This window comes from Simochromis diagramma, unplaced genomic scaffold (assembly GCF_900408965.1).
Source record: "Simochromis diagramma unplaced genomic scaffold, fSimDia1.1 OVJJ01000618.1, whole genome shotgun sequence".
Classification (NCBI taxonomy): domain Eukaryota; kingdom Metazoa; phylum Chordata; class Actinopteri; order Cichliformes; family Cichlidae; genus Simochromis; species Simochromis diagramma.
The window spans coordinates 3,913,984-3,939,936 of record NW_024387423.1 but is presented as its reverse complement, the minus strand read 5'-3'; the positions used below and the strand labels follow the sequence as shown (position 1 = coordinate 3,939,936).

General features: G+C 40.1%; 1 protein-coding gene across 1 annotated transcript in view; it reads left to right on the top strand.

Moving 5' to 3' along the window:
• The window catches only part of sntb1 (syntrophin, basic 1), a 39,787-nt gene extending 15,589 nt beyond the window's left edge, over positions 1–24,198 (top strand). The window contains exons 2-8 of the mRNA XM_040012949.1: positions 348–585; positions 6,710–6,827; positions 6,972–7,061; positions 8,568–8,704; positions 8,912–9,108; positions 16,794–17,023; positions 21,220–24,198. Coding sequence (XP_039868883.1) covers positions 348–585; positions 6,710–6,827; positions 6,972–7,061; positions 8,568–8,704; positions 8,912–9,108; positions 16,794–17,023; positions 21,220–21,312 — 1,103 coding nt within the window. The 3' untranslated portion in view covers positions 21,313–24,198. The remainder of the gene's footprint in view (positions 1–347; positions 586–6,709; positions 6,828–6,971; positions 7,062–8,567; positions 8,705–8,911; positions 9,109–16,793; positions 17,024–21,219) is intronic.
• Positions 24,199–25,953: the final 1,755 nt, after the last annotated feature.

The following is a 25,953-nucleotide window of genomic DNA, read 5'->3' as shown; positions in this document are numbered from 1 at the left end:
AGGTCAAACGTGTTGGGATTTTAATTGGCCTTTGTATTAAATGAGGTTACAACCCTGCCAGCAAAAGAACAGCCTCATTGTTATACATGTAGCCTTTTTTCATTTTAATATGTATTTTTGTAAAAGTATATATATTTATACGAATTAAATCATTTATACTGTTTAGAGTGTGCAAAGACAAATAGGCGTCACTATAGCATATAAATATGAACCATTTTATCTACAGAAAATTATGAAGATGGCCAAAAGTGACGACAAATAATTTGCAATCTCAACATGTGGCTCAATTTTTATTGTTATCATTGCTTTGTGTGTACTAAAAATGTATTTCTTCTATTCCTCTCCAGTCAAGTATATGCGTGAGGCCACACCATATGTCAAAAAGGGCTCTCCCGTGTCAGAGATCGGCTGGGAGACGCCTCCTCCCGAGTCCCCCCGTCTCAGCAGCCCTCCCGTCACCTCCTCACCTGAAACTCCAAGTCCTACGATTCAGCACTCCTTGTCTCTGAACGGTGACAGGAGGTGCATACCACTGAAGATGTGTTATGTAACCCGAGCCATGACCACACCAGACCCTGAGAACAGGTAGCGAAGACACACACACACACACACACACACACACACACACACACACACGAGCAGATTCTCTGGGCTTTTTTAAATGCTTGTTTAATGACTTCAGGTTCATACATTAACCACACACATAGTTCCACCTTGGGCTGAGTAATATGATCTTGAATCAAAACTGTTATTAATTTAACATGTTACGTACATTTTGTTTTGCCAGGCCTGCAGCGCTTTTTCAAATTCTTAATTCTGTATTTAGTGGTGAGTGAAACGAAACTCCATTGTGGATACAAGGTATCTTTTTTTTCTTGTGCTCATAGTTCACCAGGTTTGTCTTGAAAAGATGCTCATATTATGTTTGTGGGTCACTGGAACTATTTTTTGTGTGCAGTTTTTTCTGTTTGTTGTTGTCTTTTTTGCAACACAGATATGTTGGGTATAAGTCTGTCATGTGAGTGTAGTCAGACATAGCTTTCAGGCTTTGTTACTAGAAAATGTTTGAAAGTTCAACTCAGAACTTTCTCCTCCCAAAGTTACACAGCAAGAGGTCTGGGCTGCTGGGGGATTCCCGTGATGTACTGAGTGTTTCTTCTTTAGTCATCTTTTCCACTCACTATGTATTTATACACCTCTCTGCATTTAATCATTAGTTATTATTAATGTCTTTTGTCCTGTCCACCACAACCGGTCGTGGCAGGTGGCTGCCCGTCCACGAGCCTGGTTCTGCTGGAGGTTTCTTCCTGTTAAAAGGGAGTTTTTCCTTCCCACTGTTGCCGAAGCGCTTGCTCAAAGGGGGTCATATGATTGTTGGGTTTTCTGTTTACTTTGTATTATGGTAGGGATTTCACCTTACAATATAGAGCGCCTTGAGGCAACTGTTGTTGTGATTTGGCTCTGTATAAATAAAATTGAATTTAATAGAAACAAAGAAAAGATCGTTGGTTACTTTAGTTAATTAAAGGTTAACTAGTTTTCTGCTCCTGCATGTCACAGTGAGTGAACAGAAGCAGCCTTCTTCAGCTGTCCTGTGGGGATTACTCAGTAACGGGTTTTTAAAATCCATTTTCAGTTTTCCTTAAAGACAAACCTTTGAAGTATTGCCTAGCTAATTCTCAGTCAGTGGGGGGTGGTCTGTTAGGGGCTGTCATCAAGCTAATTGGTTGGTAATTTGACAATGGCCCACTCAAACAGCATGGGGGAAGATAAGAGTGATTTACTCTCCTTTTCTAAACACGTTTGATATCAGAGTTTGTGTGCTTTATGCCCTAGCTGTCTTTCTCTCTGCCTCACTTTCTGTGTTGCTTCCCTACTTGTTTATACTTTGCTCTCTCTCATGTCTGTTTTTCATACTTGTTTGTGTTTTTGTCTGCTTGGTTTCCTCTACCTTTCTTTTCTATCATCATCTCTCTTTGTATTCTGCCATTTGAATCAATTTTCTGTCTCTATTGTCCTCCCATCCTTGTCACTCTCTTGATATTTTACTTTTTGCCCTCTAAACAATTGTCAGTGTTTTCCTATCATTCTGTGCCTCGTCTAGTCCTGCCTCCCTCTCCATATGTATGATTCTGGGAGAAAGTGGAAGCTCACACTTGAAAGCTTGAGATGATGAAGGAAACATCAAAGCCAAGTCGCAACTGTCTTTATGGAAACGCTACAACAACACTTTAACATTATAAATCTACTAAATAATCAGTCAGTAAAAATAAACAAATCCAATAAAAATAGAATGAAAAGTAAAAACACCATCTGTGGATAGAATATGTGGTTCTCTGTCAGCTGGAAACACGATGTACTTTTTAAACTTTTGCAGTATCAGCTTATCGTGGAAGCTGTGTTTAGATTGTTCGGCTTAGATTTGGTTTCGTTTGACTTTTTCTCAGTTTGAAGTGTTAGCTTTTCATTGCACTTGCAGCTGCAGGTGTTTGAGTTGTTGAGGCATTTCGTACCACATTAAGCATAAAGGCAACACGCAAGGCTGCTTGATACTTACCTTCATTATGATTAGCATTGTTTTTATAAGTATCAAAGAAAATAAGTTCATTTCAAAAATATTCTTTTGTCTGCTTCCTGTAAACTACAAAGAAGTTTGTACCTCTAAATTCCTACAGGATGTTGTAAAGTTTACATCCTGTAGGAAAATCAAATACTTAACCTTTCAAGTCTTCTTAGAAGTCTTCTGCTTTTTAACCAGTTGCTTAAGTTCTCTTTACCATTATGTAAACACAGCAGTAATTTCCATCTACTGTTTGCTCTTCCTGTAATATGGGCTGTAACTAGCGAGTGCTAGTTATAGACATGCTTGGTGGAATCATTTGTTTAGGGTTGTGTTACACATTACCATCTGTTAGCATCTCCTCCTCACATGCCTTTGTACCCTAGTTGCACTCGACAGCATGTTTTTGCCTGAAGTGGTGGAACAAATTGGTTGTTTCCACCTTTAGAAGGAACAGTTTTCTTGCATATTTTGCAAAGTACTGTGCGCTAAAGTCTGACATCTTTTAGGCAAACCACTTAATATATTAAGCTAGCTCTTAAATTGTTATTGGAGTCTATAATGCTGTTCTTGCTCTCAAGCATGCTTGGGCTTGTGTTGTTGTGCTAGGAAATGTAAAGGCAAGACATCAACATGTCATTGATTTCGCAATATTACAATTTTATATGACATAAACATTTATACTGATATAAGCAGGGATGGTATGATATGACACAGCCTTAGTGTGTATTTCCCAAGGTACTAAAATAAAGCAGGGTCACTTAAGATTCTTATTTATATCAGTTGCTGTTAATGAGCATAATGTTAGTTGGGACAGTCTGCAAAGTAATACTCAACTTGTTATTCCAGTATTTAAGCTAAAGAAAGAATTACATTCAGAGTCGTGTAATTATTCTGCAGTCGTACTAGCTTGCTACTGCTAATTAGCACGGTTGTTAGCCGGCTTGAAGTTAGCTTAACTTAGCTCCTGTTGGTGTTAGTCTGCAATGCTTACCTGGTATGTACACTGCCCGCAGGGTACTAATTTCACATCTTCTTGTGTAGCGTTTTTGCTTTATTAAGTCTTTATTAAGACTGTGCATTTTGTCACTTGGTCCGGGATTCAACCCTGGAAAGACAGGTGACATTTGTGGAGAAAGTGCTGTCCTGTCACATGGCACGACCCTTCCCTCTCCGAGTCTAGAGTCCCAGTTATTTGCGTCTCCGTACATCTAATTGGCAAATCTCAAATATGAAGGGCTGTAAATTTGATTTAGCTTGGCTACTGCTACTGCATCTGCAAGCCACTTTGGAACCAACATTGACCCCAGCTCCTCCTTCTCATGCTCTGTGCGATCTAATCAGTGTTGTGTCAATGTGGATTCCTTCTCTCTTCTGTGCTAGGAGTAAGGAGTCCTTTTTTGCTTCCCACATATCCTTGTAAAAGGACAGGAAGGAGGTCCAGGGAGGCTCCATACTCACAGACATAAACTGCCACTGGAAATAATTATCTTCTTTTGACTAAAGTAGGCCTGACTGAAGGACTCTAATAGTACAAAAAAGTTGCAGTTAATTAGCATGGACCTGGCCTTGGGGTATGTGCTCAGTGGTATTCTGCTATATCCACATGGGACAATCATCTAGTCTTCTCATATATGAGTGTTTTACACAACAACAACAACAACACAACTTGTGGTTAAAGTTCATTAATTTTAAGTTTATTATTACACAAAAAAAACAAAAAAAACATGACAGACTTGAACTTTGCTGACTTTATTTGTGAGTAGCTGGGATCAATATCTCATCTAGTGACATAGGCAGCTTAAGCTTTACACAGATAACACTGTTATGTGGTTTGATAAAGCTTGAGGGCAGATTCACAGACACAGATAAAGTCCTTAGCAAAATTTATCTTGACTAACCTGTTTTCTCTCAAGAAAGTCAAGAGAAAGTTCTTTCCTTTCTTGAGTTCCAGCCTTACCTTGCCAGTAGATGTTTGGTAAATGTTTAAACAGAAGGACGCCCAAGTTGAAATGCAGGTTGTCGTTTTTAAGCCGCAAAAGTTTGACGAGGTGTTCATATTTGTCTCGAAAGTTAGATGTTTCACAGAGTTTGGCTGTTCTGATATAATAAACAGAAGTTAAAGATTGCAGAGTGAGATTAAACTCCTTTTTCATTTTAGGGATTCGGGGGTGATAAAATGGCTTTATATTAAGTGATAGATAAGCCTGTTTTATCTTCTTTTACTTTACTCAGTGCAATGTTCATCTATCTGAGGTTTTTCTCTTCATTTCAGCAGATGCTGTTTAAACTGTGTTTAAGCCTAAGATTCAGAAGATTGGCATTTGAGGAAAGATGGGACAGTGATGAGCAGGAGTGATAATTCAGAAGGAGTGAGTTAATAAAGAAGGGGACCACATGACAGGAGAAGGAGAGAAAAGTTTGACGATCACATCTGGATGATGGAAGAGACCTTGATTTTTACTTTTGGGTGAAGACAGGTTAATTATAATACAGATAATAAGGCAGATAGCTAAAATTCTCAAGTCAGGGTTTCACAACAAGGCTTAAAAAATCACTGAACGACATCTCCGTGTCTACATCCATACAGTCTATCCTTGGATCACATCTGCATGATGGAAGAGACCTTGAATACATATTTGCTAAATCTATTGATAATCCCACGAGGACAACTATCCTTTGATCAAATGAGAGATTTAACTTCTTTCATGCAGGAGCACACTTATGTAACGCCATGCATTCAGAGCAGTAGCCTTTTCAGCTCAGCTCAGTTTTATTTCTATAGAGCCAATTTACATGAAAACATCTTAAGATGCTGAGTTAAAAGTTAAAGACCCTACAAAATTGTAGCGAGAACCCAACGATCCACTTGTACTGTTTGTGTGTGAGATGGGTTTCGTTGCTAGTCCTCCCTATGTTCCCCATTCCTGCGTCATGCAATCAAGGGACAGATAACTTAGGTTGTCAAAGTTTTTGCCAAAGCAAATAGCACACCAAAAAACTTTCTCTACAAAAAGCACTTCTAGCCCCGGAATTCAGCCCTTATAGCTCCTCTCCTCCAGGATGCCCTTTATCAACCTGCCTTTTTACAAGCACCGATTCTATTTTTAGTTCAGATTAACACCTGGAGCTTATCTACTGTAGATGGTCTCGCCTACGTTTTGATAGAAGAGCAAATTAATCATATCCACTGGGGATTTTTTCAGGTTCTCCGTCTGTGTGATAAAAGAAAGCTGCAAAGAAAGCATTTTTGTCATGTTGAAACCACCCTTAGTGTGGAGTTTTAGTCCACTGTGCCACAGCTAATTTTTTCTCTGTATTTTCAATCGTATTTTAAAGGTTGTTATTAAATGGATATTACCAAAGCGTACACAAGCAGACACTGTTCCTACTTGAGCTTCATTTACCTTATTTGTGCATTTTCAATCCTTGAAAATCACGTGATAAACATTGTAGACTGTGCATACTTCAAACACGGCCCAAACACAATGTGAAGTACACATTGTACAGTTGCTACCATATCGCTTCTTTTAAATCTTTGAGTCAAGAATATTTAATAGTTTTCTGTGTCCACTGTTACTCTTATTATTTCCTTCCTTTAAAGTGGTCAGGTTATTTATCTATAGCATACTGGTTTACGTCGTGGAGCTGTATACTTGCTTTGCTGCCCTATAAAACAACAGTGCACCACTTTATGCACTGTAGGCAGACACATGTGCCTTTTTAAAATTCATATTCACTGAGCACACAATCAAAGAGCCATTCAGAGAGATTGAAAGGCATGTGTTTGTTTGTTTGTTTTTTAACCAAGGCCAGAAAGACTCACATTTCATGTAAGCAGATTAGATATGGAAATTTGGAGAGAGACGGTGCTGGTCTCCCACAGAGAATGCAATGCACGTTGAATAAACAAAAATTTCCATGCCATTTATTTCATTGTTCTGACCGAGTTGCTGTGATTAAGCAAATAAGAAAGGGGGCATATGTTAAAGCGCAAACCTGAAAAGGTAAGTCCAGAATAAATTGGAGTTTTGTGGTAAGGCTAACAAATATATTTTCAAGATTCTTCACTCTCAAGGTTTTAGCACTCGCTTCAGGATGATAACAGAGAAGTTCAACCTATTTAACTTTTCTTATCTTCCCCTGTAGACAACTAGAGCTACACTCTCCTGATGTCAGGCACACTGTGGTGCTGCGTTGCCCAGACCAACCATCTGCCCTGTCGTGGTTCTCCGCCATGCACTCTGTCACATCAGCACTGGCACAGGTCTGTCTTCTACGTGAAATATTATACCAGTGTCTCTCAGCACTCGATATTTCAGTAGATATAAGTAAGCCTCTGGAAATGTCTTTGAATGTTAAGTTATGCATATTGAACTATTTACCTTAAAAATGATCCATCTTGCTACAGCGGGTGCTGCAAGAGGTTATCCAAAACACAGCCAGGGCAGGAGTTGCTGGCAGCAAAGAGATACGACACCTGGGATGGCTTGCAGGCAAGGTAGGAGTGCATTACTCACACTGTGGGGATATAAATTTGTCTACCCTCTGGGGGTGGGACAGCAAATTTCTATATCAGTTCTTAATCAGCTCTTGATACATTATTCCAATGTATTTTATGAGGGTTAATATATCTGGAATCTGCGTTAATGCCCTTAAGAGATAAAGCATTTGTTGTTTGTGTGTAAAGTTGTAAAGGGTATTTTTTTAATTGAGTCAGATGGTAGAAATCCTTCAAAATAGTCACGTAAAAGCAGCATAAAAAGCCATCTGTCACAGAGAAGGGGGAAATATGATAGTCAGGTGTAAATGTCAAGAAAATCGCCATGCAGCTGCACACATTTGTACACAGAAAACGACAAAAATAGTTTGCTTGATAAAGCAGTGGCAGTATTTACTTGTTGCATACTACTTGGAGCCGTCAGATTAACTGTTGGAGAAAGATAAAGCAATAGGTCAATCTGCATGTCAGAAAGGTGTAATTTAGTGAGGCGGTGGGCCTGGGAAAGGGGCCCAGATGGTGTATGAATATATGACAAAGTATTAATGTGGTGTGTGTTTGTACTGTGTATACATACATGCAGACATCTATGCAGAGATATCTGCACGCCCACGAACATCTGTATCTACCTAATTTAGTCCTCGTGAATTCGACAGTATTTTAATCTTTAAATGCAGCACAATACTGTTACTTAGCAACATATTCTGATTATGTTAAAAATATGACCCTTGACCCTCTAAATCCCACGATACGATTGGATGAGGCAGAACTTCAAAGAGCAGCTTAGGATTCCGTGGCTGTGCTGCAGATAAGCTCTCATAATGAGAATAGTTATGGAGCATTGTAAAATGAAACACCACACTCGGTGTGTGCGTGCTCTGAGTGAGGGGTTTGTGGAGATGAGTGGCTGAGGGGGCACCGCTAAGCATATGCTTAAAAAAACCTACAACTGCACACCAGCCACATTTATTTTGGGTGCACAATAGTGAATCTAGACATTTCCTGTGACAGAACAGAACAGCCTTGTGAACAGCTATTACAGATTGCAACTACACACACGCTCACACACACACACCAGTCTTCTCTGTTACTGCCAGTGATCAGCCTCATCAGCACTCATTTAAAAACATGAAGACAATCTTAGTATTTGCAAAAACCACAAGAGGGAATAGGTATTTCTAATCGTGCAGAATTGATGTGATCAAATTTAGATTGCACAGGTTTACAGGATTAACTGCCTAGTTAATCTATTATATTAGAATTTTACTAATTGATCATTTAATTTTGAATTCATCTATCAGGTTTTTTTGTCATCAAATAATATTGCTAAATTTATGTCACAATGCCTTGCATACAAAGATATTGACTATATGGGCCAATAGCTGGAGCTTTTGTCGTGCGGATAATCCTCCTGATTAGTGCAGCTCTTTAAAAGACTAATTTTTATATATTTATATGTCAGACCATTAAAGGAAAGCTGTCATAGTCTCGTTGTTTGTGCTGCAGACAGAGAGTGAGAAGCAGTGCTGGAAGCCGGTGCTGGTGGTGGTGACAGAAAAGGACCTGCTGCTATATGACTGCTTACCACGAGGCCAGGAGGCCTGGCAGAGCCCTACACACACTTACCCACTTTTAGCAACGCGGTAGGACCCTCATAAAGAGACTGACTTGCAGAAACTTGCACATGCATTAATATTGGGCCTTAACACATTCAATTTGTTTTATGATGACTAACACTATGGTGTTGCTTTTTTCATTTAAAAATGATTTTTCTAAAAAATACTTCCAAGCTTAAGAGTGTATATTGAATTTCTTCTCTTTGCTAAAAGGCTTTGTATGTGTTTATTTAGTCTGGTCCACTCAGGCCCTGACCGGGGGTCGCCGCACTCTGGCACAGAGCTGTTCTTTGCCACTCGGACTGGCACACGACTTGGCATTGAGACTCACCTGTTCCGGACTGAGACCACCAAGGACCTGTCCCTGTGGACCAGACACATTGTGAATGGATGTCACGGATCAGCTGAGATGATCAAAGAAGTCTCTACGAGTGAGTCCCGCTACACAGCACACAAACATTAAGATTAAGTGATATAATGCATAAAAAACATAGGAACATGCATATTGATACACCTGCATAGAGACAGGAATGCATGTAGGAGCTATGGCTGGAGCAGGTTGAGTTGTGCGGGTCACTGTGCTGGATTCTGTGATGCTTTCTCACGTGTGTTCAGGCATGCTGCAGCAAATCATATCCAGAGAGATTTAAGAGGCTGCACCAGTAAGTACAGCCTGAGGTCTGGCAAGCGTAAATCTGGTACAAAGAGCATAATATATACAGACTCCTACATCCACTAAAACATTAGGATACCTTTGGGTTTGTGATCTAATTTGACAGCCATATGGAGGATGTGGACAAAGTACTTGCTTATTATAGAAAGGAATGCTTTTCTACTGTGTGTGCGTGTGTGTGTGTATGTTCCTGTCTAGCTATATTTGTGAGGACCAAAATCTGCATTCTACTATACTTGTGAGAACCACATTCATTTTTAATGGTTAGGGTAAGGGGCTAGGGAAACCATTATGTCAATGAAGGTCCTCACTAAGATGGCTGAACAGGCTTGTGTGTGTGTGTGTGTGTGTGTGTGTGTGTGTGTGTGTGTGTGTGTGTGTGTGTGTGTGTGTGTGTTATTTAGCAGTGAGCACTGGTCGTCCCGGGAATTTCAGCAGAATACCACCCCTCCCTCTTGGTGGCCTCCCTCTCTCAAAGCACAGAATGCCCTGGGAACTCCACTTCTCCCTTGGGTGCCCCTTCTCACGTTGCCAAACTAACTTTCTCTTCAGATTCTAGCCAATCACGAAACAGACTTTATTCCGAATTGAGCGGTGACCATCACCGTCATTGTGTCCTCGTTGTCAGTGTAGTTTCTGGAGCATTTATCGCCAAGCTCTTGTTAAAACTTTCCTAAAAATGCGTCTCCACACATGTCACGCTGTGATTAGCGTAGCACGACTTTATTCACGTCTGTGAAACTTAATTTAAAACCTCTAAGCTGCATTGTAAAAGTCTGATTTTGTTTGTCATGGCAGTTAGCTGTGAAATGTGAACGCAATCAGCACGTTTTCTTTAATCCCATGACTAAACGTTGTCTAGACTGACGCGCGTTGCTCAACATAAATGATCTGTTGCTCTAAACGCAGCAATGAAAGAAAGAAATCAAAGGCCACAGCCACGATACAGCCACACAGGTAATTTCTTTTACTTGTCTACTGGATGATCAAAAGACTTCATAGGGGTGTGTGGGTGCATAGTCCTATATTGCTCGGCATAGCTTTGCCCACCTCCAATCTGAGCAGAGGTTGATTCTACCAAGATGAGTGAAAACACATGTGCGGTCATGCAGGGCCTTTAGAGTCTGCTGTAACTATTTTTGGCCACTCAGGGGTAGCTGAAAAAAATTCTGTGAAAACAACAACAACATATTATCATCATTCAAGTTGATATGACCAACTTAAACACCCAGCAGACTGGGAAACATTCAAATTCATCTGGAGTCGTGCTTCTTTTCATTCTCTTTTCAGGCATCTGTCTCTTAATAATCCTCAGGAAACCAGAGAGCTGCTTTGACTCTAGCTAAGTCTCCCTGCTGTTTGCTGCTTGACTTTTTTTTGACAGCTGCTTTATTTGCTAAAACATCTGCATGCACAACATCTGTAAAGACTGTTTATATGCTAGTAGTGCTAGCAATAAGCAAAACTCAGTTGGGTTTTAAAAACCCATCGATACATTTTCTTCTGCTTATCCAATTTGGGGTTGAGAGTGTTACATTCCAGCTTGAGAGGTGGGGTCAACCTAGGACAGGTAGCCAGTCTGTGTCAGGGCTAAAGCAAAGAGACTGATAACCACTCACCATTTTGCATGTTCTTCCTGTGTCTGTGTGGGTTCTCTCTCGGTTACCCACACAGTCCAAAGACATGCAGCTGACTGGTGGGGTTAAAAACCAAGCAAAAAAAAGTGGTTTAGAAATATTTTTTTCTGATGTTTCCTGATTAGTAGAGGAAGGAGACAATTTGTGAGCATTTTAAATCCCAGTCCCAGTCTCTGCTATGCTTTAACTTGGACCTCGGGCCGACCAGTAATCTGCTGAGCGGACGTCAGGGATGTGTGGCAGTGATGTGCATATGTGTAAATGGGTGCCAACCCTTTTAATACTGGTCTGAACCCTTCCATGATCATTTAGCATATTAAAATGTTAACATTTTCTCCTTAGCACTAAGCAGAGAGGAACCGCTTAGGGCAGGGGTGGGCAATTCCAGGCCTCGAGGGCCGATGTCCTGCAGGTTTTAGATCTCACCTTGGGTCAACACACCTGAATCACATGATTAGTTCGTTACCAGGCCTCTGGAGAAGTTCAGGACATGTTGAGGAGCTAATTTAGCCATTTAAATCAGCTTTGTTGGTTCAAGGACACATATAAAACCTGCAGGGACACTGGCCCTCGAGGTCTGGAGTTACCCACCCCTGGATTAGGGTGTTAGTTTTACAGGTCTTTTAAATTAATAAAGCAACCTGATGGAAAACAACAGATTAAATGCAAGTGATTCACTAAAGTTCTAAAATCTGATGAATATAACAACGATCCAGCCAAGAGTTGTTGAGATTTTACTCACAGCTCATGTTTTTAAAACTCATGTTGACTGTAGAGGTCAGGTCGGGAGGTGCCATCTTTTGGGAACGGCAATAAATATACAAATTTATTCCTTTGCAGACCATTTAACATTTGTGTGTGGATGGGGTATTTATCACTTTCGTCCAACTAACAGGTCTACTGAACCATGCTATTACCACTGCTACAAATGTTTATTGTAATAGATTTCTTTGATTAATTTTTTGATTATACTTTAATAGTCTTTTGGGTAATAAGTTGGTGACACGGGGTTTTGAATCTCCATTGCTCCCTATACCTAACCTTTTTTTCTAGAATGGACTGATGCACATTCCTCAGTGCATTTGCTCATGTGTCAGCGGTTGCCACTTGAGGATTCATTATACTGACCTTGTCTGCTTTTCGTCTGTGTTATATTCTAAATCATCCTTATAGTTTATTCACTGTCAGATCCTATAATAAAGATTTGCTCTGAAGATGGATTAACTTTCAATCACTCATCGGGCAGAAGGCCGTTCTTGAGGGGCTTTAAAGGCGTATTTGAAATCAAATTTCGTGAGCTCTCGGCCTGCTGTCATTCCCTTTATTATTATTATCCAAGGTGACTTAAACCTTCTCGAGGTTATTCTGGTATTTTAAGCAATTAGCGGAAGAAGTCACTGCCACGATGTTCTGTGGTGCATATCATGGCATAATATATGAATAGTTTAAACCTTACTCATGTCTACCGTAAATCCTCTCTCCCTGCCTTCCGACATCTGCACGCTTTTCACCAGTGTTAATCAAAATCAATAACTGAAAGCTCTCCGCCTTCCCTCCTGTAATGCACGCTAATTAGCATGTGTGATTTGCCTAATGCCGTTTTACATGGGTCTTGTAGCGAGACCGCTTTCTCAACTGTGTTTTCCAAAGTCAAGCAAACTTTACTCTCAGCTTCAAACCATTAGCTGTTTAAAGTCAGCAATCCCCACGTCCTCCTTTTCAAGCTTCTCTTTAATGTTGTCGTTGAAGTGACAGCTGCAGAACCTGCCGAATTGTCTTGGAGGTCGATACAGTCTCCTTAATGAACAGGTAAACCTCTTAATGACTTAAAATTGACTTTATAAAGCAATTTTATCTCAGGGGCTGTGGGAAATTAACCTATTAACCTGCTGCGACACTTGAAGACCGGAGCTGTGGGTTGCAGTTTCAAAATATGAGGTACTCTGCCTCCTCCTAATGAGTTACAAGTTACAAGACAAATAGTACTGAATGCAACTTTTTGTCTCCTAATAACCTTTTAGAATTTCCACTTGTTGGTGTTTGTAACACACTTAGTGTCTCCCTCCTTTTTTTTCTGTGACCCTCTCTTTCCCTGATTCATTTGGCTCCTCTCTGGCTCCCAGTGTTATCACTTTCTGCCCCTCCTTCTGTCTCTTCCACTCACCATCAGGCAGAAAGAAGGGCTTTTGTTGCTGCCTGAAAAGCCTCTTTCTCCCTCTGTGTGTGTATTCTTGTGGGAACTTTCTCCACAGAACAATGTTCTCAGGTAGAAGACTTTCAGGTCTAATATTATCTCCTGAACACAACAAAGACCGCCACTCTTTGTTTCATTTGCAGCGCCATTTATACCATTAGGAACACGCTGTTCCCGTCACATTGTTTATACATCGTTAGAAAAATATTACACGTTATGAGACTCATTTTTCATCGGGGGTTAAAACAGGATATTATCCTCTATTTGACTGTATGTGTGTGGCTCAGCTTCTATTTGAATCAGACTGCTCTTCATATCAACATTACTTCCTGAAGCGTAGTCATCACACAGGTTGTTGTTTGAGTATCACAGGCAATAAGTAGGAAAGAGATTAATTTATTGCTTTATTTACTTGAATGTAATTTGAGTCTCTTTTGTGCTACATTTAACAACATTAACATAAAGTTGCATATATTTCAATTTGTTATAAATGCAAATGGAGATCAGACAAAAGTGGACAAAAGACCTTTCACCTCCTAGGACCTGGCGTCCACATATGTGGACATCACATTTTGGGTTATTTAGACCAAAATACTCAATTTTTCTCTACAAGGGCCTGATATCCACTTACGAGGACATTATACTGCTACTGTTCTATCAAATGTTTAAACAAATATCCTCATATGTGGCTCTCATTTTTCTTAGAAACAAAAATTAGGTAAAAAAAAAAACAAAAATCTGGTAATTCTTTGTTTTTACATTCATCAGCTCCCAATCAGCCCAAATATCAAAGAAAAATTAAAAATGCATGTCGTGGAAGAGTTCAGGTCTTAGGAGGTTAAAAATACTCCAAAACACTGCCAGATACTTTGTATTTGTCACCATGTTGTTCACATTGCTCTCCAACTTTTATGTCAGTGTTTTTTGGTTTTGTTTGTCAAGTTCAAAGAAGTTCAAACTGAGGTGGTCGTCTCAAGAAACTTAACTGTTCATAGCGTGAGGTGTACAGTAAGATTGGAGTGTTTGAAGGATTTTCAAAGATTACAGGTGTCAACAAGTTTCCGCCTGTTTAACTAAAAAAAAAAAAGCAGATACTTGAGCATTAATATTAAGCCAGCAACACTGATAATGCTGTACACCTGCATGAATGTCATTGGCTGTAACAGCACTCAGCTAATGTAAATCTGGCTTTAGTTTTGTGTCTTAACTAAAGCTGTGCTACGTTTATCACTTTTATGCGCTCCCTATAACTTGACCCAAACCTGCAGTTTTTAATCTCTGTGCACCTGCAGTTTGTGCTCCTACTTTTGCTTTGTAACGAGTATGATGAAGTGCTAATTGAGCACATTCGAGTAGCATTTTGTTCCACTCTTGTTTTACAGCTGACAGCTCCCGCTGTTTGTAATCTAGAATAAGACATTCCAGAGTGAAATTAAAGTTTCTTTTTTGCCTTTCTGCTGACCCACACTGAAATATGCTTGAAAAGAGCAAAATCAAAATGAATGTAGAATGCATTTCTGTGTTTAATTACATTCTTGTGCACTGCAAATTACCCTGTACGGGGGAAATAAAACTCACAGGAAGTCAAGTCACATTTGCTAACCGTCCTCTCTTAGTTGTTGTTGTTGTTGTTGTTGTTTTTTGTTGTTTTTTTAGATAAACTGAAACATGGTAGTCTGATTAGGAAGGTTTAACTGCCAACATAGTTAATTAGACATTATGTGTCTCTTTCAGTTTAACGACAAGCTAACAACTACTAAACCCTAAAGAGCAACAATGTGGTTTACTGGAGGTCGTTATTCACCAGAACGTGAAGTGACGTGTGTTTTGGGTTATTTTCGTGTTAAAAGACAAACAGAAGACACAGACTTAGTTTAGCTGCTGACTACTTGAGGTTTTCTTTGAAAATCTTCACAAAGCTGTCTTTCTTAAAGATTTTTTCCACCTTGACAAGATCCCCGAGATCCAGGCGAACAGAAGCATTCCCACAACAAAATACTCAGACCACCGTGTTTCACTGTGGAGACGGTGTTCTGTAGCTCGTACACCTCTTCTTTCTCCAAACATAAGCAGTATCTCTTTGGCCAAACTAGACTCTAGTTTGGTGTCATCTAACCAAAGCCTGCGCTTCCAGTATCCATAATTTTCTCCAGGTTATCCTTTGCATACTATAATATTGCTAAAAGTTGTCTGTTCTGCAGAAGTGGAGTTTTTCTTGCTCTGCAGGCTTGCAGTTCATTCCTCTGCAGGATTTTTCTTCTTTGAGGCAATTCCAGACTCAGCCAAGTCATTCACTCATGTCTTGGCAGTTGTTCTGGGGTCTTCAGACACATCTCTCACTAGTTTTCTTTTCAGTTTTTGAGATCTTTGATTCTTGCCTCTACCAGGCTTGTTCTGCACTGTGTGGCTCTCTTTGTTGATGATACTTCTCACTCCAGTTCTTGACACTTGGAAATGTTGTGATATCTCTGTATATCCATCGCCTACCTCTACAAAGTTAAAGCTTATCATTGCACAGCAGTGGTTTGTGCTATGGTTTACATTGACACTGATCATTTTTGTTATTTTCTGAAATTATTCTGTTATTGTGTGCAAATAGAATAGAATTAATACTTTGTAAAGAAAACTAGTGTCTTTAGAAATGCTGAAAATCACCTGCGCTGTTAAAAGTGCTTTTAAACAGTGTGTGTGTGTGTGTGTGCGTGTGTGTGTGTGTGTGTGTGTGTATCTACATACAAACATCCATCCTTGTACACACATCTTGGTCAAACAATAGAAAGATAACATCTCTCTTCTCTCTTACCGTCTCTTTGTCAAACAAACACGCTGCTTGGTAGATCAGATATCGTCAGGAGAGCACAGTTTGTGCTGCAAATGAAGTTTTCGTCTTGCGGCCTTCACGTCTGCCGCAGGGAGTGGAGGTATTCTGCTGTCAAGGAGTGAAAAATAAGGCTAAATGCACCTAGATCACACAGTGCGGGGACAAGGCAAAGCAGGAGGAGCTGATAAAGATAGTACGCTCAGCTTTCAGCTAAGACACCTGCTGTGACGAGAGGAGGAAGAGCGGGAGAAAAGTGATGAGAAATGTTGTAAAATAGAGAAATTACACTCCCTACTTTCAGCCGAATGAGAAGGAGAGTGTTTCACTGAAATGCTGCTACTTCATTTAGTAAGTAAACAGATATGAGATACAAGAGATACGAGGGTTTTGGGTTTTTTATAACGTGCCAGGACTGACAACCAGCCCTCGAACGGCACTAATAAACCATATTACTGGCATGAATATGCAAAAGCTCTTTTTAGATCAGCCATCCCAGTTCACTCAGAGGAAGTGTACCTCTCTTGGATGTAGCATAGCTAATGTTCCAGTCCCTTGTTGGACTTTGGGTTCCACAGGCACAGTTGTGTTATAGACTGTGAACAAAACACAGCTTTTGTCAGAGAGCAACACTTTGTAAGGATTTTAAGGTTTTTACACATAAAAAACAAAAATTTTCCCTTGTATGTAAAGACTAGCTATTCTACTCTTGCTCTCTGCAGGTATCCTTTAGACCTCACTCTTCCACCTCCTCATGAGCACCTTGTTAACAATCAAAAATCTTTGTCTTCCAGGTTGTCTGTACCAGGGTCACGGGTGTCGGCTGGCGATCCACTATGAGAGGGGCTTCTCTGTGCTGGCTGACCCGAAAGCAGAAGATGGGGAGGACTTTGAGGAGAGAGTAGCTCGCACTACTAGCAAGCCCCAAGTTCTCCTTTCTTACCCCTTTGAAAAACTAAAGATGTCTTCAGATGACGGAGTACGCATGCTGTTCCTCGACTTTGGGGGGAAGGAAGGGGAAATTGTGAGTGTTTTTTTTTTTTTCTTTGGTTCATTTTTTGTATTTTTAACTTCACATTTAGACACACAAACTGTAACAAAATATGTTCCTGCATAAGAATCGGTTTCTTCTAAGAGGTGAACACTGATAGTAGTGATTGGATTTTTTGTGAGGGTTTTTTGTTTGTTTTTCAGCTACACCATAGTTTAATAGAAAGATATCATAACGGCACTTCTATAAAGTCTTGTTCTTGGAGTCAGCACAATCTAATAAAACGAATGAGTCTGAGTTTCTAAGGCTGTGAAAGTCAAACGTGCAGCAGCCACAAAGTGTCACTGAAAGGAGGAGTTACTTTAGTAGCCCAGATGTTTCTGCAGATGTTTCCCAGGCCTGTTCAAAATCAACTTTAAACAAACACACATTATGACACATAATTTCTTACATTTTCCCGACTATAAACCATACCCGTTACATTTCTAACCATGATTCAGAGGTGGTGTTTATTTTAGTGAAGAGGTTTGTAAAAACCTTGTTTTATTGACAGGTGGGTAAGGCACGGGCCAAAATGCTGACTCGGATCTTCCCGAGGAAGTTGCCGTGGATTCCTTGAATCCAAAGGGTTCAGTTACAGCTTGATTTTCCAGTAATTCACATTTTAAAAGACACTATGTCCTAAAAAGTGTTTAAGTGGTATAATTATGTCAGCGTTTAGAAATACTGGTGAGTAAAAAGCATCAGGCTTAAATGGGTGTGGTTACACACACCTCACAGTAAACAGAATAGGTTCATTCCCACTCTCAGGGGCTTTCGCAAGGCCTTCTGGGAATTAAGTAAGTAAGTAAGTAAAATTTATTTATATAGCACATTTCACAGATAAAAATCACAAAGTGCTTTACAATAAGATCAGACATACAAGTTAAAATTAATTAAAAGCCCGTTTGTATAAAAATGTCTTCAGCTGCTTTTTAAAGGAGTCAGTAGAGTCTAGACAGCGTAAAGACAACGGCAGAGAGTTCCACAGCCTAGGTGCCAGTGCCTGAAAAGCCCGATCCCCACGTGTTTTAAATCTAGTACGTGGGACCACCAGTAGCCTCTGACCTGAAGACCTAAGTGCTCGGGATGAAGCATGAGGTTTCAGCAGGTCAGAGATATACTGGGGAGCTTCACCATGCAGAGCTCTAAAAGTTACAACTAAAATTTTAAAATGAACCCTAAAATTTACAGGCAACCAATGAAGAGAAGCCAAAACTGGAGTAATGTGTGACCTCTTGTTTGTACCAGTTAAAAGTCTTGCCGCTGCATTCTGTACAGACTGAAGGCGATCCAGAGCTGATTTGTTAAGACACGTAAAAAGACCGTTACAATAATCCAAACGAGAAGAGATAAAAGCATGAATAATCATCTCAAGTTCTGCCTTTGACACCAGTAGCCTGAGTTTAGAAATGTTTCTTAGATGATAAAAACAGTTCCGGACAAGTTGTTTAGAGTGTTTCTCAAGAGACATTGAACTGTCAAATATAACACCTAAGTTTCTGAGACTCGACTGAAATGAAGGGTCTAAAAAACTGATATGCTGCCTAATTTCTGAGAGCATGTGATCAGGTGCAATAATCAAAGTTTCTGCTTTATCTGCATTTAACTGAAGGAAATTGTCATTTAACCATTGTTTGATTTCTGACAGACAATTATTTAAACAAGACAATTTATACAACTCAGAAGCTTTGAAAGAACAGTACAACTGAATGTCATCAGCATAGAGATGATAAGAAATATTATTGTAACGTCTGATAATGTGGCCTAGAGGGAGGATATACAGCAAAAAGAGAAAAGGACCTAAAACAGATCCTTGAGGTACCCCAGAAGACAGAACTGATGTTTCCGACAGCACATGATTTATACAGACAGTAAAGGATCTCTCAGATAGATACGACATAAACCATTTTAAAACAACGCCAGTAATCCCAAACAAGTCCTTCAGCCTATTTATCATGATGCTGTGATCAACAGTATCAAAAGCAGAGCTGAGATCCAACATAACCAGAACAGTGTACTCTCCAGAGTCTGCTGCCATCAGAATGTCACTAGACACTTTAAGCAAAGCGGTTTCAGTGGAGTGCAATTTGCGGAAACCAGACTGGAAAATGTCCAGAACATTGTTCTTTTCCAAAAAGTTGTTAAGTTGTTCTGCAACTGTTTTTTTCCAAAATCTTTGACACCAATGGAAGTTTTGATATTGGCCTGTAACTGCTTGGAAGAGATGGGTCCAAATTTGGTTTCTTTAATATTGGTTCAACAATAGCTTGTTTAAAATAGCTGGGAACTGAGCCAGTATAAAGAGAAGTATTAATTATTTCCAAAATACAGGGGCCAATAGAATCAAACACACTAATGAAAAATGATGGAGGAAGTACATCAAGGTGGCTTGAAGTCAGTTTCATTCGACCAAGCAGAGCACTGATGTCCTGTAAGGTAACAGGAGTAAAAGAGGACCAGGTATCAGAGGTAAGCAACATGTCAATGTGATACTGAGAGGATGATGGAGAAATATTACACCTGACAGCAGCGACCTTATTAACAAAATAGTTTAAAAAGTCATTACAGTCAGATTTAGTATAGACTGGTACATGAGGAATATCAGGAGAGACAATGCTTTTAATTGTATCAAACAATACTCTGGGATTTTTCTTTTTGAAGCTATTAAATTAGCAAAATATTCCGTTCTGGCATTTTTTATCATGTTGTTAAGTGAGAAAATTGATTCCTTGAGATGTACCCTATGGACCTCAAGCTTGGAAGCCTTCCATAAACGTTCTAATTTGCGACAATATCTCCTAAAATTTTGAATTAAGGAACACGAGCTGTGCTAGAAGCAAGCGCAACAGGAAGAAGGAATGTGGTACAGCAGAAAGTAAATTACAGCACTTAATCAAAAAATCTGAAATGAAATAAACTTCGCACGAACACTTACGTCTTTGAAGGTAAGAGCACACGGGTTTTCCTTAAAAATAGCCCGTCACTTACTGTAAGAGTTTTAATCTGTTTTACACCACCCAGCAGTTCACTGATTAGATGTCCAGGTGGCTCATGTTTCAGAGACCAACCTCGAGTAATTCAGGACCAGAAAACAGCCGAGTGCAAACCCAAGCCAATGTGTGCATCAGTGTGGTTTAGGTTGGATTTTATGTGACTATTAATGTGCCTGTAGAGTACCTTTCCCCAGCCTTTAAACAAAGTGTTTACCCAGAGCAACAACATTGCCTTTGCATCACTCATAAAGCCGTGTCATTTACTGTATGCTGGAAGAGAGAGTGATGGTGAAACAATATAGACTCCCCAGGCTTATGGGATTTAGAAATTGGAAACGGATGTTTATGTCAACGCCTCGATCTGCTGTGACAGTCCACATACAGCTCTGTGTAGAACTTCTGTCGGATACACCAGCGTTTGACTGCTCCGTTTAAGCTGATGGCAAATAAGCAAAGACTTTGGCGCTTTGAATCAAAACCCACTGCTGGCTACCTTAGCAGAAACAGCTTTAGTGTCTATAGTGTTTCTGAAATCCCAGCACAGCTATAGACTTTATAAGAGGAATCCCAAGACATTTGCGGATGTGGCTGATGGCTCATTAGCTCATCGTTTGAAAAAGGAGATAACTAGGAGTCTTTTTTTCCCCCACACAGTATGTACTGTACTGTAAATTTAGCAGGATCTAAACTTGTCTAATTTTGTCACAGATGCACATACAGAAAGCGTGTAATATCAAGCCAAGCTTTATGGTCCAATCACAGTGTAGCTACATGTAGATCTGCTCTGGCTTCACTTGTTTCTGCAGTGTTACAGTTAACCACCTAAACAGTAGTTTTAGTGTGAATTTCTAGGTTAAATCTCCCCACTGACCTCAGGAACAGGATATGAGTCACAGTACCGGTGAAATCACCCACTGTTGATTCAGGCTATGAGAGAGCTTTGTTCATAGTGATGTGGTGTTTGCGTGCATACTTGTGTGTGTGCTTGGCACCAGCTAGGGCCGTCTAATACTTGCCACATGGAGAACCATTTGTGTGCAGTTAGTTTTGAGTATATTTCTTTTGGTTTTAAGTGCTTTGCAGATTCATTTTCTGTTTGTTTTTTTTAAATACACATAGATCATTGTTTCTCATTTGTATCCCAGCTGTGTTTTTTTAATTTTTAATCCTGTTGTTTTTCTTTTCCTTTTATAGCAATTGGACCTCCACTCGTGTCCAAAGCCGATCGTCTTCATCCTCCACTCTTTCCTCTCTGCTAAGATCTCCCGCCTGGGTCTGGTAGCTTGATGGCGTCTCCACAAAGGGACATGTAAACTTCTTTGAAAGCAGAACTCCACCTTGTCTGTCCGCCTATCTGCAGCCTGCATGCAGTTAAACCACCTCAAACTCCTTCAGTCGGAAACCCGAGCTGAGCGAATGTAGCCTCTATCTGGAAATCAAACTCTGTATGGAGTCTCCAACTCTATGTTTAAGAAAAAAAAACTAAGAAAGAGATCAAAGTGAAAATGTGCTCTTAACAGACTCTCTGTAATGGCTGCATGGACTGAAATGTTGATTGAAGAAACACGGAGGAAAGTTCAGACTGGCCTAGATACAGAAGGATGACATAAGGACATATGAATGGAGAATATCGGGCATTGCTGTCACGTTCGGATTTGGAAGGATTGTCCACGTGTAGCAGGCCTGGGATGAATTCACTTTCCATTCAATCAAAATACCAGGCAAACTGCCTTCCATTTACCAATTAAATAATTTATTTACCATTAGCTCTGAAAGGACATTCTGAATTTCACTTGTCATTTTTCTTCCACAAACACTTGACACACTGTGGAAAAACTTTGCGCATTTGTCTTTATTAGCGTCCCCTGAGATGTCTCGCTAGCAGTGTCGGCATTCATCATCGGAGCTCGTCGCCACAGTCCGCGGCTCGGATTCCCACTGTGTGACAGCTCATTCAGATTCAAAATGTCACTGTATTCTTTTAACACACCGCACACAATAAGCTGGTGGCCCAGTATTTGAGCTGACAGCGATCTGACAGTTAAATTAGCGTTACATGCATGGAGTTTTACGTTCAGGGCGTAGGGATGCGTTTGATTAAATTATCCCTGACAGAACTACAGCTAAATAAGACATGTAGAGTATTTTGGAAAATCTATTTTGAGCAGATAATTTAAAGCAGCAGTTTAATCTTTTAGGTAAATATGCTCGTTGATGCTCTTGCTGAGAGATGACTGCTATAAGCACTTGCGACCACTTTATTAGGAACTACTAACGCACTTAAATCCAAAAGCTCTGCCAGAACTGTAACCTCTTATGAAGTCACATTTTCAGTTTCTCTACCTTTTTGAGCCCTTCACGTGTGCCCGTGGGTTGGTACCTTTCAGTACAGTGCTGTCCAACGCACACCCGATGACCTCGCTCAGAAATACAAACTAAAAGTCAGAATGTGGAAACAGCATGACATATTAAACCCCAAAGATAATGTTTAATGCATGAATTTGCACCACTAACCACAGGTTTCTTACCATTAGCTAAATGTTTACTTTCTTCTGCCATCCTTTTCTTCATGTTAGTAACTCAGAAAGTAGGATACCATTATTTGAGCAGTTTTCTTGGATTTATGTGAGACGTTTTTGCGTGAATTTTCCGAGTAGTATTCCAGCACAGCATGAACAGCTAGTCTGGCTCTGTCTTCCCCATTTAATCTTTACTCTACTAGTAAGTTGATTTTGTTATCTTTGGACAGAGTGAGGCTAACTTGGTCGAAAAATAAAGACTTTGCCTGAAAACAGTTAATCTTAAACTTACATAATAAAGTTTATTCGTAACCTGTTCTGAGGGAAAAATATTTTTCCACAAAATACCATTGGAGAAAATGTTACCAGTTGCTAAATTGACCTTGTGGTAAAGGGGATTTAGTCTAAAAAAGACTGCAGCTAAGAACTCGACTAATAACAGCAAACTCTGTAAAACAATAACTTGATGTTTTCGCACAATAAACACATGACGTGTTAATAAGTCAACTCTAGAACCTTTGGACAGGCCCAGTGTAGCTGTTTCCTCTTTCCACTCTAAGCTGTGGTCTGTGGCCTTATGTTTAGATGACTGAGTGAGCCTTCTCGTTTAAATCTTTTTAACAAACTGAGTCAGCATGCCTCTCATCATTTCAAACAATCTCACTAAGAGTATCCAGTCCGATCAGACGTGATGATGCTGTTTTGCTCCTCTTGTCTTAATTCCAGGGCTGACAATTTCCCAGCACACCTCTCTCTACATCACAAACTGCTTACAAACTGCAACCCGATCACGAAAATACCTGCCATGTATAATTCAAGTGATTCTCAGTATTTGTACTGAAACTTAAAGTTCGATGAAATATTGCCCCAAACTTCCTGTATTATTTGTGAGAAAAACCAAAACAAGTTGGCTATCGTGGTCTTCAATCCTGCTTTAGTCCTGTAGCCGCCACGCAGCTCATTATTCTTTTAGATGTCACGCAGCAGATCAACTCTGTATGCCGCGCTGTCTCTGACAGGCTGGCTGCCGGCTCTTTTCTCGTGCCTTTAAACATCTGAAGAAAGTAAATATTTGAATTATAAAAGAAGTGAATCAAAGATCACAGGGTGAGCATGAAATAGTGTGACTTCTTATGATGGCTGTTAAAAGTGGTATTTTTGTGTTTGCGTTCTTTATATTATAAACACACTGAAATATTTCCAGTGGTCATTTACACACACACACACACACACACACACACACACACACACACACACACACACACACACACACACACACACACACACACACACTGTGATTGTAATCTTACTACACTGTAGAAGAAATCTTTGTTGTACTGATAGTAAAAGAGACACTGTAACACCTCGATAATCCAGCACTTACTGATAATGCCAAACAGCGAGATGCTCTTTGACTAAAGGATGCTTTGATACGTAGAATACTCCGATGCCTTCGGCAGCTACTGTACTGTCACTCACAATGAAAAGCTTAGTTTTTAATTCAAACTGTGCACATAAATCATGTATTTAACAACAGTGACATGATGAGTTTGTTTTCATTGTCTTCCTTTGTGATTTACTCGTTGCTCATTAACACTGAGGACCAATCAACACTACTGCCATGTTAAAATGTAAATTAAATCTGTTGATAATATTGGCTTTCAGCTCATTTTTATTTATGATGTTATGATGGAGCACTCGAATTGTCTCTTCCTTCAGCTTCGGGCTCAAGCTGAGCACAACGCTACCTGTAAATATTTTCTCTGCAGTGCAGCGAAAACCAAGTTTTACTTTAACAGAGAGTTGGGATGAATAGCAGCGTGCTAAATTACAGTGTATTGGTGGCAGATCAGCTTTACTTAGAAAGTGTTTTATTGGCTATTTCAGCAGATAGGATTCATGGAGCAGTTGAGTTGTGTGTTGCACTTAATGCGGCCATAACTCTTGACACTGTTTACTTGAATCCTAGGTGATGAGGTAGCATCCTTTCTCTCTTCCTCCTCCACACACACACGCAGCTGGACTGGCACGTCGTGTTTCCGTCGAGGTTGACGTGTTGTGACCTGAAACAAAGTAATAACTCTCAACATTGTTTACTAGCCGACATCCTTTGCCAGTAAATTTTCCCACCTCTCCAAAGCTCCTTGCGTTCCCCTTCTGTTCGAGCTGATATTGAGCTCAGAAGTCAGACTCTCAGCAGGACACCAGACGTCTGCAGATAGTAACGGTTGCATCATATGAAAGAAAATCACTTCTCCACAGGTCAGCTTTCCCACTGAGACACGCACAAGGCTGTGTTTGTGGTAAGCTTAATACCTGAAAACGCACACAAACGGACCGACGGTGTTTGTGCTGAAATTTTGCGCACGCACCGAACCACAGAAACGTGAACGCTCGCGTGTGCCCAGCCTTCTCGCGGAGGGAGAGTGAGAGAATGGACCGTATTGAGTGAGGCTTTCAGCTTTTCATTTTAAGGGCTTGGCAAAGTGCCAAATCAATTAGCAATCAGTCATAAACTGTGTGTCTGTTTGTGTGTGTGAGAGCGGCCCAAAGTTGTGTTTTTGTACACACAGTGGATACCTCTCTCAGCAGCATGCAAACGCATTCCTCTAAAGTTGTTTTTTTGTGTGTTTTTAATGCATGTGTGGGTGGAGGGGGCGTGAAGGGGCTCTGAATGAATAGCTTTTCTCTTGGCTGAGCCTCTTGTTGCATTCCTCAACTGTGGCAGGTCCTCACAGGTCCTGGGTCGCTTACGTGTGCGTGTTTGCATGTATTTGCATTTGGCTGCATGCAAAAGTGTAAATCTGCTGTATGTTTTGTGTGAGTTGGAATCAGAATTGCTGGAGGAACAGAACAGAGCATGTAGGATGAAGAAAAGAAGGCACGCAGAAGGCTAAAGTCAATAATCGACTCATACATTTATGAGGTGAAATGTCTGGATGGAAACTTAAACTTTTATACGGGTCCTTACTTTAGTAACATAAAAGAAGTAGAGTCTGGCTGAATGGCATGAAATGCTGAAAAGTTATGGTCCAGAGGTACAGACTACAAATGCTGTGATCCAGACAGCAGAATACTTGAATAGCCAGTATGTTTCACTTCGATTCATGGGATAACCTGCAAGAGTGTGTGTGTGTGTGTGTGTGTGTGTGTGTGTGTGTGTGTGTGTGTGTGTGTGTGTGTGTGTGTGTTGGACAGGGCCCTTTCTATCATACACACACCCACTTACACATTCTCTAACTGAACAAACTCACCTAAAATATTTGATTCTTATTTAACTACTATAGTTAAAAAAAAGAAGAAGAATAACCCAAGTTTGCAAGTCACATTTTCTAACACTGGAATATTTCTAACATTTTGAGTTATTTTCCAGTGTTAGAAAATCAGCACTGCTCAGTGTTAGCCATTG